This window comes from Anguilla rostrata, chromosome 17 (assembly GCF_018555375.3).
Source record: "Anguilla rostrata isolate EN2019 chromosome 17, ASM1855537v3, whole genome shotgun sequence".
NCBI lineage: Eukaryota > Metazoa > Chordata > Actinopteri > Anguilliformes > Anguillidae > Anguilla > Anguilla rostrata.
Genome location: NC_057949.1, coordinates 12,884,630 through 12,901,644, shown reverse-complemented (window position 1 = coordinate 12,901,644; position 17,015 = coordinate 12,884,630). Strand labels below are relative to the sequence as shown.

At 47.5% G+C, this 17,015-nt stretch overlaps 1 protein-coding gene across 1 annotated transcript in view; it reads left to right on the top strand.

Annotated features, from left to right (window-relative positions):
• ttyh3a (tweety family member 3a) overlaps positions 1-15,695 on the top strand; it is a 71,096-nt gene extending 55,401 nt beyond the window's left edge. The window contains exons 10-14 of the mRNA XM_064316343.1: positions 77-169; positions 2,994-3,130; positions 5,068-5,241; positions 7,567-7,642; positions 11,901-15,695. Of these exons, the coding sequence (XP_064172413.1) occupies positions 77-169; positions 2,994-3,130; positions 5,068-5,241; positions 7,567-7,642; positions 11,901-11,972 (552 nt within the window). The 3' untranslated portion in view covers positions 11,973-15,695. The remainder of the gene's footprint in view (positions 1-76; positions 170-2,993; positions 3,131-5,067; positions 5,242-7,566; positions 7,643-11,900) is intronic.
• The last annotated feature ends 1,320 nt before the right edge of the window (positions 15,696-17,015 follow it).

Here is a 17,015-nt window from a genome sequence, read left to right as displayed (position 1 = left end):
CGGTGATGCGTTTTTAAACGGTCGAATGACGGACGGCTGACCCCGTTTTAAAAGCGTGTGGGCTCTTCTGTTTCAGGGAAACCTGGAGCAGATCCAGAGGGTGCTGAACACCACGGAGATCAGCCTGCACCAGCTCACCGCCCTGGTGGACTGCCGCAGCCTGCACATGGTGAGTGAGCAGTACAGTGGCGCCCACCCCCCAACCTCACCCCCCCCCACAACAAACGGGATTGAACGGTTATGTGTCTAAGTGGCTGGAGGGCAACAGAGGGAGGGAATTTCATGGTTATCCCACTGCAACCATGTATTCCGCTGTTGTAATTGGACATGATTGTTATGAGTTAATGGTGATGTTTGCTCTAATTGGTTACTGTGGTGGTTTCTTAACAGTGTCTGCCTTTTTGGTTGATATTGTTTGCTATATGTTTTTTATTTTCTCATTCAAAATCTGTGTTCCTTAAAGACATGGGTTTTATGGAACTGAAATTTATAACCATGATGCAAGATTGTGGGAATGTGTGTGTGATCTTTGTGTGTGTGTATATGTACTGGAACTGATGCTGATAGAACCTAGTGTGTATAGAGGAATTGTTGCTGATAGGGAGGTGTGCGTGTGTAGTGGAATCAGTGCTGATAAGGAGCTGTGTGTGTGTGTGTGTGTGTGCGTGTATACTGTAATAGGTGCAGATAGGTAGGTGTGTGTGCGCATGTGTGTAGTGCAATCACTGCTGATAAGGAGCTGTGTGTGTGTGTGTGTGTGTGTGTGTGTGTGTGTGCGTGTATACTGTAATAGGTGCAGATAGGTAGGTGTGTGTGCGCATGTGTGTAGTGGAATCACTGCTGATAAGGAGCTGTGTGTGTGTGTGTGTGCGTGTATAGTGTAATCGGTGCAGATAGGAAGGTGTGTGTGTGTGTGTGTGTGTGTGTGTGTGTGCGAGTATAGTGGAATCGGTGCCGATAGGAAGGTGTGTGTGTGTGTGTGTGTGTGTGCGAGTATAGTGGAATCGGTGCCGATAGGAAGGTGTGTGTGTGTGTGTGTGTGTGTGTGTGGTGTAATCAGCACAAACAGGACTCAGTGTGTGACTGCAGGATGAGGAAGTGCTAACATGGAGCTGGGTTACCTTCATGCACTAGCAGCCAGCGCTGTGTTCACTCTCACACTCCTCCGCACGTGCGGCTGTTCCTGCTCCCTCCCCCCTCCCTCCCTCCACCCTCCGCTCCGATCCTCTAAGCCCCAAACCGCCGTCTTCTCTGTCCCCGAAACCCCGCGCCATCGCGTGGTCACATCCTCTCTCCACACAGGGGTATGCGCCACAGACATCCTCTCCTGGAGCAGAAGAAGTCACTTCCGTCTGTGTGTGTTTGAGGAATCCAGAAAAAAGGATACTCCAGAATGTGTGTTTGCAGAATCTGGAAAAGGGATACCCCCAGACTGTGTGTATTTGAGGAATCTGGAAAAAAGGCTACCCCAGACTGTGACTCTGTGTGTTTGAGGAATCTGGAGAGAAGGGCTACCCCAGACTGTGTGTGTTGCTCGTTAATGGCTTGGACTGCTGTAGCTATCTGCAGGATTTTGTTCCCTCCAAGGTGATTAAATCTTGATTGGACCAATCACTGCCGTTGAATGTTATGGCCGCTTATAGCTTGAATTCAATACGCTTTTATGACAGCGAAAACTTTACAGCTGTCCGTCTCTTTCAGCCGGAGAGAATATTCGGTCTGTGACCCGCTGGCAGAGCATTTCCAGTTCCCATAATGCAATTCCCTGTGTGGTGATTCATTCAACGGCAACGGTTCTCCGTCTGCCAAAATGGAGGGGCAGGCGATAGTGCCTCTTTCTGCCAGTTGGCCTTTTCACGGCACACGTGTTTTGAGGGCCCTGTGAATTCGCCATCAATCTTTCGGAGTGGTAAGGGCCTCCTGCGGCCTGCGCGGAATGCGCGCGGCCGTCGACGGCTTCAAAATGGCTGCCGTCCATCACACACTGCCGCAACAGCCGGAGTTACAGTGTAGGTTATGAAGAGGAATTGATTTGCAGCTGGCGGAGTCCAGCAGCTGCATTTATGCCAATTGATAAATCGGAACGGAATGCGAAAGGTCTTGGAAACCCTCCCGTTTGTACGAGGGGCCGCAGATTGATTTTTGAAAAGGGGATTGGAAGCGCTCTCCTTCCCCGCCTCTCTCCTTCCTCTCGCCTTTCTGTCTTGCGCGTCCAACGTCTTTCAAGAGATCGGTGGCTGCGCTTCTGTTTCTCCTCATTCAGTTATTGGCATAATGGCTTTAGTCTCATTTCCATGGGTTTACGTTAGCACGATAGCACACGCTAAGATATGAAGCCATTTCTGTACAGGACTAGCCAATATGTGGACCATGAGCCCCTGTCCACACAGTGTAAAGCTCAATAGCTACAGTCACAGATTTCCCTTCCCCACCCCCAAGCCATTTGCCTCGTTCCACGCCCACCCGTGAGACACCGCGAAGCTCGCAGTAAGGGCAAACCCGTAACCGAGCGGTCGTGATATTCCCGTAGGTGTAGCGCTCTCGACATTATGTTGCCGCGTCCGTGGTGACTGTCGCCCTGACAGCGCTCCCGCCTTTATCTTGATGTCACCGTTACTCCCGGCGAGTCGTCGGCATCGTTCGTTCACGTAGTCGACAACGTATCTCGAATTTTTTTAAAAACGGTCACGGAACTCTCCTCCTCCCTTATTGCTGCACATTGGCTCAGTATTGCGTTTCAGAGGTGAGCAGGTGTGTGTGTGGTTTAAACACGGTCCCTTAGCAGCCTGTCCAGGCATTGTTTTCGTATCCTGTGCTGCCTAACCTAGTAGGCCACCATTAATGCCTTGTTAAAAAAAATACAGCGCACATTGGACGATCCATATATGGAAATCCGGTTGCCGGGAGATTAGATTACATCACAGTCGCATATGTAAGAGCTCGGTTTTGCTGTGTAGTGATTCTGAGAGACGCCGTTGCCTCCCCCCTCACAGGACTACGTGCAGGCGGTGACGGGGCTCTGCTACGACGGGCTGGAGGGGCTCATCTACCTGGTCCTCTTCTCCTTCGTCACCGCCCTGATGTTCAGCTCCATCGTCTGCAGCGTGCCGCACACCTGGCACAGCAAGAGGTAGGCGGGGGGGTCCTCCTGGGGTGGGGGGTCCTCCTGGGGGGGGGTCTCGCACGACGCTGCTCCTGCCCCCGTCTCGTCTGTTCGCCTGTTTTATCGTTTTTCTCACAGCTAGGCCTTGCTGTGCTATCATTTGTTATGTGAATCTGGCATCTATTCAGATTTTATGAAATGTACAAATTGAAGAGGGACCCATGTAGGTCATGTGTTTCAAACTTTGTGCCATTACGGCTCTAGGTGGCGCTATAACACCACTTCAAAATGTAAATTTGCTTATAATTATTACATCCTATACACACCAAACTTGGTATGGATGTTATTTGGATTAGGCTTACACTCCATGACAAATTTACCCCCCCAATGTGCTACGGCTCACCTTTGGTGCTTGCCATAGCACATTTCTATGCCGACATCGCTGCTTGCGGCTTTATTTATTATTTCTTCCTATTGTTATTTATTGGGACTCCTAGTTTCTGCGATTGGGTTTCCCGGCTCACCAGCAGCGAGCGGCAGCCTCATTATGTCTAGCCAGGATGCTGAGGTCACTCAGGGATATTTGTGCAGATCAGGCATTTTCCCTGGCCCGGATGCTGGCAAGCTTCATGTACAGTAAATGTGGGAGTGGACTGAGGTAACCTGCGGTCTGTGTTGGGTTTCACAGTGCAGACAGCAGCCAGCAGTCTTTCCAGGAAGAGATGTTACTGTGTATTAATGTACTGTACATTACAGTGGTTATTACTGTACAGTAAATACAGACATGTGCCCACGAGAAGGGAAGGGCCGCGTCTCGGCAATCTTCCTCGGGAAAAGGGCTAATGAGATCCTTTCTGCCGTATGTAATTTCCTGCCTATTGTCTTCCCCGTGATGCAAGAGCCTGTGAAATCTGTTGGCGCAGTCACGGAGACGGCTGTAATTTGGAGCTCTGCGTCTCGGGTTCTTCACACCCCCGGACGCTCTCCTTCCCCCGCGAAGGAGAGCGCGGCGAGGTCGTTTCCGGAAAGGAAGCAGGCCGGGGGAGTTTCGAACACCTCCAGTTTTATCGGCGCGATTATTGTAATTAGCGAAGCGCTGCAGCCGTGCTCATACAGGCACCGCCTCCTCCTGTTAAACTTTGATATTTAGGAATGTGTCATCGATGTTCAAGTGGCACGATGGACTTGTGACGGACAGATTAAAGAGCTCGAAGGTCGTTTAGCATATTGCAGTTTAAGGATCCAGTTTTTAAAGGGACAGGCAGGCACTGAGTCTCTCAGACTTCACAGTGTTTATCATCAGAGCGAGCTTTATCGTGAACTTGTATCTCAGTAACCTCACGTCATGCTAATCCCGAGAAGTTTAGCGTCAGATTTACGCAAGAACATTAAACCTACGGGGGAATTTTGAGGTCCAGGAATATAAGCGGGCCGCAACCTCCCAGTGACCACTAGGTGGAGACAGTCTCCAGAGTGCTGTTCTTTTAATTTCTGGATCGTTTCATCACCGTTTCATTTTCCCTGTGGAAATGTGCTGCAAGGCTGTTTTTTCCCCCCAAAGGTTTTTAACATTTGTAGAATCCTGGGTTTTTCATCTTGGCCAGTCGAGAAGAGACATTAACTCTAAGCAAATATAGCCAAAAATAAAATACTGCCTTAATTCACGTGTTTGAAAGTAACTCAGTTCTAATCTTATTTGAATAGCGATGCGCTGTGTGGCCCTTCCCTAAGGCAACGTTGAGTCATACAGCTAACTCTGTACAGAGTTATGAACTTTAAGAATTAATTGTACCTGTCTCAGGAATTTAGGGTGTGACCTCAAGGTCAGCCAGCACTGAATCTATTTCCTCACCTTTCTTTCGCTTGGTTAAACAAGAGGGAGAGCACTCCCCCTGCTGGCCACATCTCATAATCTCATTTTTTAGAAATGTATTTATTTTTATTTATTTGTTTGGGCTCCAAAGGAACGAGGACGACGCCGAGGAGGAGTCTCTGGCCCATAGCAACCGGCAGCCCCATGACAACCTGTACCGCGTGCACATGCCCAGTCTGTACAGCTGCGGGAGCAGCTACGGCAGCGAGACCAGCATCCCCGCTGCGGCGCACACCGTCAGCAACGCACCCGTCACCGAGTACATGTGAGTCCCCTCCCCTCCCCCTTCCCTCAGTCTAATGCTCCGCGCCGATTTACAGCCAGTTACACCGATGACACCGCGTTGATTTACACCACACCGATGATACCGCGCTGATTTACACCACGCCGATTTACACCAATGACAGTGCACCGATGACACCGCGCTGATTTACACCGCACCAATGGCACCATTCCATTGTACACCCCGCCAATGACGCCTTGCTGATTTACACCGATGACATTGTGCCGATTTACACCAATGACACTACACTGATGACACCGATGGCATGTGCCGATTTACACCAATGACACTACATTGATGACACCGATGACACAGCACCAATTTGCCCTGATGATAGCAATGTCAGTCAGCTCTGTGCCATCACTTTTTTCTTGCACTGACACGCAATAGATATATATATACTCACCTCTTTCAAATTTATTAACGGGCAAAATGAAGAGAAAAGTTTGCACTCTTTCGGATTTTTAGTGCTGGCGTGTGCTTATTTTGAACTGTGAACTCAAATATAAATCTAAATGTGCGCATATTTTTCTGTTCTTTTTGGATGCATTTCTCCTGTGCAATATGGATTTTTTCTATAAGGGTTTCTTTTATCAATAAAATATATAAACAGGGAAATAGTACAATGCCTTTTTAATGTAAAGAATGTCATTTATAAACCGTTCTGACACGTCAAGTCAGTTCTGTTTGGATATTTACTTCAAGTTCACTTGTGATTGGCAGCCCACAACCCGGGCGCATCACTGACTGACTGAAATGGAAATTGTCACATTACACACCAGAAATGCGACACCCAGACTTCTCCATCTCCAAGGCAGAGACACAGACAGACACTGACATTATATACTGAGATATTACAATGGGGAGGTATTGTCTTTTTTTGACAGTTTTCTGTCTTGAAAAACACCTTCTACCAGGAGCATGGAATGTGGAACGTTAGGGAGTTTGAGCCCCTCGAGGAAACCTTTTAAAACAAAAGTCAGTTTATGACACGGTCTCACACAAAGAAAGTGTTTGTAATTACCGCAAAGTATGTTTTACGCAGTTAATAAAAGACTTCAGTGAACATCGTAATGAGATTTTGCCTTTGGACTCCGCGTGGAAGAGAATGAATGGTTTGCACTGCAAGGGACAGCAGTAGACACATTAATCTCATTCACATGGCAACAAAAGCAAATGAAGGCTTCCTCTTTCAACTACACACACACTCACTCGCACACTTCAGAGGGACATGCACAGGCACACCCACACACACACACACACATACGGCTCACGTACAGACACACGCACACACACAGCTCATGCGTGCACACACACACAGACACACACAAGTGCACTCACACGCACGCACACACAAACACACACACACATCAGACACACACACACACACACGCACACACACACACACACACGCACACACACACGCACACAGAGCACACACACACACACACACACACGCACACACACACACACACAGAGCACACACACACACACACACACATGCACACACACATGCACACACACACAAACACACACACACACACACACACCCAGCCGATCTTCAGGGAGAGGGAAAGTCCGGCGACGTGATGAGGAGCCGGATGTGATTTAGCGGCCGGCTCCAGAGGAGATAAGGGGATATTCCGCGGTTGTAAATTCCGTAACGGGCTCCGTAAATCGCCGGTAATGGCCGCGGCGCTTTTACGGGGAGAGGCGCGGCCCCCGAGCTTTAGACCTCACCCCGGAGATAAAGCACCCGCCCTCTTTCATCAAGCCCCCCAGCGAAACCGCAGAGAGAAGCCCACCGGAGGCCGGGGGAACCCACCGGGGCCTGAACACTCCCAGCATGCCCAGGGGAGGGGAGACCCGCGGGGCGCGGGTGCGCGGGAGTGAATCCAGAGCGGTGTCCCGCCGTCCCTGCCTGCATGAGGACAGCACGCGGGACACTTCACATTTGTTTCTCCAAGGGGGGGGGAGGGCAGGAGGGGGGCATGGGGCTGGGGGGTGGGGGGGTTGGGGACAGCTGTTTGTTTCTGGCCATGCTCCCGATCCCAGCAGCTGCTGCTCACTGTGAACGTGGGTGACCTCAGACCGGGGGCGAAGGGGCCTTCCTAACCACCTGAGACAGGGGGCGGGGCCTGTGCTGGCATGGCTCATAGGAGGGGGCGGGGCTGTTGGGGGAGTGGCTTTTATTGTTGTGGGGTGGGTGGGTGGGTTGGGGGCGGGGTTTGTGGGTGATCGGGAGCCACAGAGGTGCCTCCTCAGTGCAGTATAACCGAATTGCCTCGCCCCTCTGCCCCAACGCAGGACCCAGAACGCCAACTTCCAGAACCCCCGGTGCGAGAACACGCCGCTGATTGGCCGGGAGTCGCCCCCGCCCTCTGTAAGTGCGCACAGCCTCACACCGCGTCATTTTGGCAGCCTTGGTTTAAAGACACAAGCAAAGACCTTTACCAGGTCTCTGTGCGTGCAAATACAATGCAAGGTTTATTACAGTGGTGACTTTAAGCTTTTTAATTCTGGTGGAGCATATGTTGTTTATGAGAATTTTCTCTGATCATTCCTACTGGCTGAGACACTATGCACAACACATGGTATAGATGTATAGTCTATGGTATAGATCTTTCAGCACTTCTGTAAATCAAAAAACACCCCTGCAACTTCATTTTAGTCTTCTTCATTTATTAATTAATGCATTTCTAAGTGTACTGTAGTTGGGGTGTGTATGTGTGTGTGTGTGTGTGTGTGTGTGTGTGTGCGAGCGAGCGTGCGGGTGCATGAGTGTGTGTGACCACATACATCAAGACATCCCACAATGAACTATAGCCAGACTGCTCATAATAATACATTGACATATAAAGTTCTACTTTACAGCTGACTCGCTGAAATCTTCCGTAAATGGCAGAAAGCAGTTTTTGAGATGCAGCTATGAAACAACAAATTTCCCCAGAGCAAAGCAAGCTCACCCGTGCCTGCCTTGAAAGAACCTAAACTCTCATGTGTCTATCCCCTGTTCCCTCTCTCCCACCCCACCCCACTTGGCCCGGTGATGCTCCGCCCCCCTGCCCAAAGAGCCCCGCCCCTGGCCCATAGTGCCCCGCCCCTTGCCCGTAGAGCCCCTCCTCCCCGCCCTGTGCCCAGCTGTCGGTGTGTGCCTGCATCTCCTGTCGTTCTCAGAGAGGCTGCACTTTTTTTTCTGTCTGTTGTGTCGTTGTTTTTTGTCGTTTTTTTGTTTCTGCAAACCCGCACAGTCCTATTTGGCTGCCGTGGACAGTAACGGCCACCGCAGCCGGCAGTTAAAGACCTCGGGAAGTGCCAGATCGTTATGGTAACAGCGTCTGCTGTCCCAAACAGGTACTGGAAATGCCCGCGACACCCCACCGTCCCTGGCCCTGGCTCCGCCCACAACCTCACCGTCCCCGACCCCCCCTTCTCCGAAATCACGCCCCTAGAGTTCCCCGTGCCGACCCCCAGTCCCTCACCTCTGGCTAGCCTCTCTCACCCAGCCATGTGCCCCCCCCCCCCCCTTCTAGCATTTGGGCAGCATGTGTACCCCCACCTCCCCCCTCCCTCCCTCTGTGCTTCAGTGGCAGGTGGTGCACTGGTGCTCTCCTTTTTTTTTTGGGTCCTGACAGGAAGTAGTCATAAAGCTGAGGATTCTGGACCTAAAATGAGACAATGTTATATATTTACAGCAACATCAGTAATTCATACACTGAAAAAAGATCTCTTTTATTGTTTCACAGCAAGCTTGTAGGGATGGTTGGAAGTGTTAATGTTGAAAGTTGAATGGTTTGTCTTCTTTGAACAGACGGGATATATGATTTTCGTAGACATATGATAAATATGTAAGTAAGCATTAAAAGGCACTTTTACGAATAGGGGGCATTATGTAGATCAGCACCTTTGGATTAGTGCAGATAAATTCGGTGCAATGACAGCTTCCCTCCACAAGGTGGGGGCCTCTGAACAGAAACCGGGCCAATGAGAGCTTAGCCAACTGTTCTGGCATATCTGCCTCGCAGTGACACGGCAAATCCCAGCTTTACAGAACCGGGGGAGACATTCGCTAAGTGCACCAGCGTTTCAGTAAATCACGGCTTAGAGTGCTGTAATGGTCAGCAGCTGTTCGCTGTGTGGTCCAGTAAATTCCGCACTTTCTGCGTGTGTGTGTGTGGGTGTGTGTGTGTGTGTGTGTGTGTGTGTGCGCGTGCTTTCTGTGTGTGTGTGTGTGTGTGTGGGGGGGGGTATCTTCATCCTGGGTTCTGATTATCGTCATCCTGAAAGAATGAATTACGAATTAATTATTTATTGATGAAATGGTGTAGATGGATTCCTGCTCTCCAACTATAAGTGTGTTACTAAATCAGTGGCACTTCAAAGTACTTCTGGTCTCTTAAAGAACAAACCACCCCCACCCCCCCCTCCCCATGCTCTGAAGTAATGGTGCATTCCATCTGCCAATTACTGTGGATATCCCCTCTCCTTTCTTTCTTCAACCAAGTGTGTCATTGTCTCCTTTCTACCCCGGACAGTGCATGAACGGATTTAATCCCGGTCAGGTTGATTCCAGTTACCGCTATACATTTCCCCGCTGTCAGTCAGGGATAAATCTGTGCAGCTTTCGCTGATGTTAAAAACCACAGGCTGGGGAAGATGACCGGCTCTCTCACAGACCTTTTCCCCCCAATCTTCTGTGATAATCTCTCACTTCTATAAACTTTAGACTATAAAATCCTTAACACATAAACAGGGATACTGATTCCCATAATGTTCATGGTTGTTATCAATTTGGGAAAAAAAAGGGGGAAAAGTCATTTTCTTCAATGTTATCAGTTGCATTTCCCACTGGCTTTTGTTTTACAATATTGTTGTCTAAACTCAATTTCTGCCACAATATGAGCTTTTGCAATACTGTAAAATAAATGCCTCATGCAAAACCGCAAAAGCACAGGTAATATTTATATCAATAGAAACATCTTCCTTTTTAGATAAAATACTTTAACATCCAATTATTCAACTCTCAGTGTGTTCTGTCAGTGACAAACAAAACCACTTATTTAATTTGGTATCTGCAGTTGTGTATATTTACGAAAATTGGACACGTGGAGCTGGCGTATGATCCAGCTGATTAAAATATGCTTTTCTGTTTTGTCTTCTCTGACAAAGACGCTGTATGATGTGTATAAAACACAAAAAATTGACATTCATTGAGTTGTTGATCTGATTGGATTGATGGTAAGGACTGAGGTAGTTCTTAAGTGTAGAAACTCTTCGTATTTTGAGTGAGCCAGATTCCAGTTTTGCGAGGGGATAGATCAATACTTACTGTAATCTCTGCTAGTGGGAAGACTTATCGTTTCAGTAAAATAATAATAATAATAATAATAATAATAATAATAATAAGGAACCATAGGTGGCAACAGCATGCTCCATCAGAATTAAACCGCTCATAAATGGCTGTTGGATGACTTTCGAGCCGGCTCGGTCTAAGTGCTGTTTTCTGTGTCCTTTATTATCCTTACCTTTGAGTGATGTAAGCAAGCAAAGCCTTAAAAGCTTCTACATTTTCATCTTCTAAAATGTCAAAAGTAATACGCATTATATAAAAAAAACAATAGAAATGCTTGCATTCATTACTCAGTAGTTATGAGAAAAGCACATTGTGTGGTTCGATTGAACAGACACACTTGTGTCAAAATGACCGGGTATGACCACTTCCGAGACCTTTGTTAAGACACAAAGCCAAAGATTTAATGATTGCATTGAATCGATTTGGTCCCTTTTCCACCACTGGCTGTCCAAATGACTGTTTTTCTCTGTTTTCATCTGTGACCTGTTGCATTTCCTTCATTATTCTCCAGCCCCAGCAACCAAACCTTTTTTGTGTTGTTTTGTGTTTAACCGGTTCATTGTTCCCATTTTCTTTTAAGCATTATGAAGCGCTTTAACGCTTGAAGTTCAGGATGCAGTGCAGTGGTTAGCCTGTTTTTATCATTCAAAGCACAAAACCCTGCATGATGGTACAAGTCTATTTACGCATTGTAGCTGGTTGGTTGTCGTCCACAATATTTGTATTCTGTTATGTTACCACAGGAATTCATTCAAGCAAAACACAGCAATGGGAAGTGTTGATAATATTGGTAGTTATTGTTATTTGGTCTATAAACAATCCTGTACCTTTAGTTTCTCTTTAGGTTTCACTTTAGGTCACCCATGTTAAAATAGTCTTCAGTGGAAATATTTCATTATACAGTGAAAGTGAATGTGTTCCATCTCATTAAGTAAACCATTTGGGCTAAGGAAAACATCTTCCCATTATAAAAATACAGTGTAAATATGTACTGTATGTGAGGAAAGAATTGTCAACTGTCTGTGCTAGAGAATACAAAATTTTAAAAGAAATACATATTTTTTTTAGGTAATACAAATGTGTATACCGGTACATTGGTTTACCTTACTTCTTGGAAAGAATGCTGAAATGATGGGCACCTGGTTTATTGTGAACGGCTTTCCTGTACCTCTGTTTCAGGCAGTCGAATTTAAATGCAAATGCGCTAGCCTTCGAGCCCAGGGGCGCCATAGCGCACACACATTCCCCCTCTCTATGTGTTTCTTGTCTCTGCTCTGTCTCACCGCAGTACACCTCCAGCATGAGGGCGAAGTACCTGGCAACCAACCGGCCCGACCCCAACAGCTCAGCCGCTCATTAAGGGAGGGACGGCCCCCCCGCTCGCACCCCTCCGCAGAGGCCCGACCCGGAAGTCTCCGGCTTCCGGAACTTTCCCCCCACCACCACCACCTACCACCCGCCACCTACCAACACCACCACGCACCGCCGCCCTCCCACTCGCCCCTGAAACGGAACAGTCCCACTCAACGCTTCTGCCCTCGCCAACGCCACCAGTGACTAACCAGCGAGGCGTCCGCGTAATGGATGCAGGCCCAAAAAAAGAATGTTCCGGCACCTTGTAAATAGCGCTCTATAAATGAAGACTGAGGAAACCAGCTTTCCCCCCTACGCTCTCGCTCTCGCACACGCACACGCACACGCACACGCACGCACATACAAAGTGAAAGGGGGGGTAACAGGGGCAGCGTCACCCCCCACCCTCCCCAACTCGCTTGCTGGTTTCCATGACACCTTTCTTACCGAAGACTGACCTGCACTGATCGCTAGAATCTTACGTTTTTCTTCCTGATCATTCCACAAACCGACTTTTTTTTGAAAGGCGCGATTTCATTTTTACTTTTTTTGCTTTATTTTTGTACGCGTGTTCAAAAACCAGAAAATGGAACTTTGCGTTTACTACTGAGAGGCCCTGCGGCGGCTTTGCCGGGTTTCACCCTATCAGGAAGGAAAGAAAGCCGCCGGGCGTCCCGAGCGTTTCCTCCTCGACCGCGGCGTCCCCCTTCGAAGTGCGCGGAACTCGCCGTTGCCGCGCGGACGAAATTCTGTTTCCGTCGGCGACGGCCGCTTGGAACGCTTCGCTGTTTTCCACCGACGCCCGTTTATATATATATGCAATTTGCCTCGAACCGTCGGCTTCCGGGGATGACTCTCCGGATGCGGTGACCGGAGACGCGCTGCGGTTTTCCGCCCGCTGGTGCGGTTCTCCGCGCTGACGGGACTTTGATGTTGGGCGGAATCCGTAATTCACGCTTTTTTTTTCGGTGTTCGTTTTCGCTCGACGGCGACAGATCCGTCTGATCCGTGAGAAAAAGCGGCCGGAGTCAGACGGGACTGCGCGCCGCGGGATTTACAATTACGACTACATCGCTGGAAAGATAAAAAATAAAAAATTTAAAAAAAGAGCAGCTGTTGAATCGGGGACATTTCACGGAGCGGTGAAAAGAAAGAAGCGGCAGATGAGTTTTGGATATAGCTTCTTTTTTTCTTTCTTCTTTTAAAAAAATAAAAAAATAAAACCGTACGCAAAACCAACCGCCCCTGCTTCCTGAAGGGGTGGAAGGGCATCGCGTGTGTGTACAGCGCTGTTCATCTGGGCCGAAGGGAGGGGGGGTCTCAGGAAAGCTCATCTTTCCATTACTCACATTGTGAACGGTGTACTTTTACTGTCTGCGTGGCTCGAATGCACTGGGGAAGGCTTGCATACGGACCGGTGCAGTGAAAGCAACAAAAGCAAGGTCTGAAGATTCCATAAATACCACACAAAGTACAGATTTTGGGTAACCTCTCACGTGGAATATGTAATGAAGTAGTCCTTTTCTAAAAGGTTACAGCCTTGTGTCAAGCAGGCATAAGCGCGCTCACTATATGGACGGAAGCGCAACATGCTAACTCAAGAAGTCTTTCTTTTGAGTTAAACAGGATTTCAGCTGAACTTCAGGACAGCAGCCTCGTCAGTGTGCTTGTGGCCCACGTGTAGTTCCTCCGGCATACAAATTCACTGAGCATGATGACGTCCAAATGACTGTACCGTGTCTTGTGTTGACCTCAGCAGGGTAACTGACCAATATACTGGAACCAGTGTTTTGTTTTCTTTTTTCCCCTTTCCTGGATGCAGGTGGCTGACGTCTTACTTTTGAAGGGAATTTGCACTTGGAATTTTACTTTTGGTTTTGGTTTGAATGGCGGGTGCTTGTGTACGCTCCTGTCGTGAGCTGGACCCAGGACCTTGAGTTTTGAGGATTCGGTCGGGATGCTGGTCGGCGCTCTGAGGCTAGACTCGGGCGACAGCGGCCAGCGGTGAAGGCGAATGGGACCGAGAGTAATTCTCGACTTTTTGCCCGATTTCCTTCTGACTGAAAAAAAGGAAGCAACCTTGTTTGTTTCTTGTTTTAAAAATGAATTTAGAATAAATTGACCGAATTGGTGCTTTTACAGTGTGGTGACGTGACTGACTAACTACAGTGGTTTATTTTTATGTTTTTGTTTCTTCCTGTTTTAAACTGGAAGTTTTGGGCTCGCACAAACAAGAAAAAGAGGACCACTGGTTTTTATTCATTCCACTGCTGTCAAAGACGTTCTTCTCTTTCCTGGAAAGCACAAACGTTTTATTCAAACAGCTCTGGATGGCTCCTCAGCCGAACCCGAGTTCTGGAAGAGAAAAAAAAAAACGAGAGAGAGAGAATGGCGCGATGGCCGGTGGAGAGATCCGCGCTCCTCGCGCGGACTCTTCCTCCACGCTAAAAAGACTTGTCGGACTGTAAGATAATATTGCTGTGCATTTCTCTATTTCCCAGATTTCTAGTGTTAGTATCGGTATTCCTGTGCGTAATGTGGACAGTGTGTTTGCTTGCCCGTCGCCCGTTTCCGCACGACCATCGCGAGGACTTCACCCCACCACCCCTCCCTAACCACAGCCCCACACCCCGTTATGCAGCCGTTTCCCATAACGTCTCTGTGATACAACGACAGCGGTGGGTAGGCTAGTAGTGCCGACAAAATCACGGTGGTTCCAGAAAAAAAAAAATTCTGGAACGATTAATGAGCCTCACCTAGCAACAGGCCCGCGCATTAGCCGTTTATTAATTTTGACATTTCACAATGAATAAACTGCGTAGTGCCGGCCTCGCTTTTAAAGAGCAAACAAAACAACCTGACGGACCCTTGAAACGGAATGGTGCTCTTTGAATTATTTTGCTCTAACTGCAGACCTTGATATAGAGGGTGCCTCTGTGAATGGCAGGTTACCCTCTGAAACTAGGCAACCGTTGAAATGTGAAATAAAATCAAATAACGATGAAACCAGGGTGACGAGGTCTGTGCGCTAGCGCGTTTCAATACCTCCTAATTAAGGGGCATTTAATTAGTCAACAATACGAGAGAGATTTGTAAAAATTAAAAAAAATGTGCCAATCGTCATAAACTGTTCCTTTCCATTTTCTCCCACGCCCATGAATTAAACGGTAAATGTTGTTGATGATCTTTCCTCTCTGGCCTTTTCTATACGTACATTTCCGGGAGACGTACATAACCAAAAGAGACGCCTGTGGAAATGTAGCCAGTCTTTTCTAAAAAAATAAATGAATTGCATTTTTAATTTCCGCGTGAAAGCCCATCGTCACGGTGAGACAATCTTATTGTTTTGTAGTATACTTTCTCTTTATTCAGCATTTCTGGAACTATGTATCTACAGTGTAATGCACGAAAAAAGAAGAAATCTGGTGAAAAGCAAACTGCCTTTGTAAACACGTTTAAACAGGTGAATCTCTTACAAGTTTTTGTTTTCTTTTTAAAACTTGTCTAGTCCCCATAGTATATTTTATGATTATTAGCAACACAGTTTTTGTTTCTTAATTGTTGATACACATACACTTGGTCTTGCATTGCTCTGTTTTGATAAACTATATGACTGTAGTTTTTTTAAATTTTATTTTGAAATTACTAAAATATTGTAAATGTTAAACCTGTGGTTTTATTGAGCTTGAATTCGGTGTTTTAAAATTCAAATTAAAGTTACTTAACAGAACGAGTTTTGAATTGCGTTTGTTGCAGTTTACAAGTGAATGTACCTGGTCAAATCTCTTGCACAAGACATTTGTGATGGAGTTCACATGCTCTCCCTGCCTTGCATGATTCCTCTGGGTACTCCTGTTTCCTCCCACAGTCCAAAGACATGCAGGTTAGGTTAATTGGAGTCCAAATTCTCAAATGTCACTGCTGCGTGATCCCTGTGATGGATTGGCGACCCGTCCAGGGTGTGTTCCTGCCTTTCACTCAATGTCTGCTGGGACAGACTCCAGCCCCCCATGACCTTGACCAGGAGTAAGTCAGGACAATGGATGAATCACTCTGTCAGCCTGTTAAGCATGAAAATGGCAATGTGTAAATGGATTATCCTGTGGATACCTGACGGACAACACTAGAGGGCAGTATTGCTGCATTACTTCCGTCTTGCTACTCTGTCCACAGTGAGAGAACTATGCTACGGAGTGTACATCGTGTTGGTAAGCCTCGGCCATAAGGAATTCCTAGCATGGTTTGAAATTTGTGCATCATTATACTGATTGTGTATGACAGCCTGTAGAGAAGCATTAATCAGTGGTCACAAAGAGGCCATATCTCTGCACCTGCACTTTCACACTACTAAAGTATGTCCGCAATTCCACTGAAGTTTTGGAGATGATTTAAACATTCTTGGTATGCTTTAAGTCCTTTATAGAAGTCTCAACATGTATGAAGCATACTGTCTTAAATCTTCTTAATTCAGTGTCTATATAGCAGCTGTGGCAAAAACAGATTGGGGAAAGCCATGGAAAACCTGCGTATTGCAAACTGAAACGGAAGCAGGGGCAACAAGGGCTCCTGGGGTAGAAAGGGGTCAGCGTGCAGAAAGGGGAATTCTCCAGGAGAGCTGATGATCTCGGCCAGCGGGCTGAGACAAAAAAAAGCAAACGTGAGCAGAGTTCAGCGAGAGAAGAAGCGAGGCGTCTGCTGAACTGAAGCAGAGGGGGAAAATGAAAAGAAAGAGCTGAAATGAAGTTCTGCGGGCAGGGCAGGACGGCGGTTACAGATGGAGAAGGAGACCGTATGTCCCTGCGGGGATGAGGTTAGCAGCTGCTAGTGTCTGTGCTGGCGCATAAGCAGGGGTGCTTCAGGGAGTTTCTGCGGTGTCTGTCGCCTCAAATGTAACCACTGTGAGGATGTTCTTCGGTGCCATACACAGGCATTTTGTCCTTCCTGCATATCAAAATCTGATCTGGCCAGTAAATCTTAAAGTTATATGTATGTACATGCATACGCGACGCACATTTCTGCATTTCAAATGTATTCCCATCCCATGGCCTCA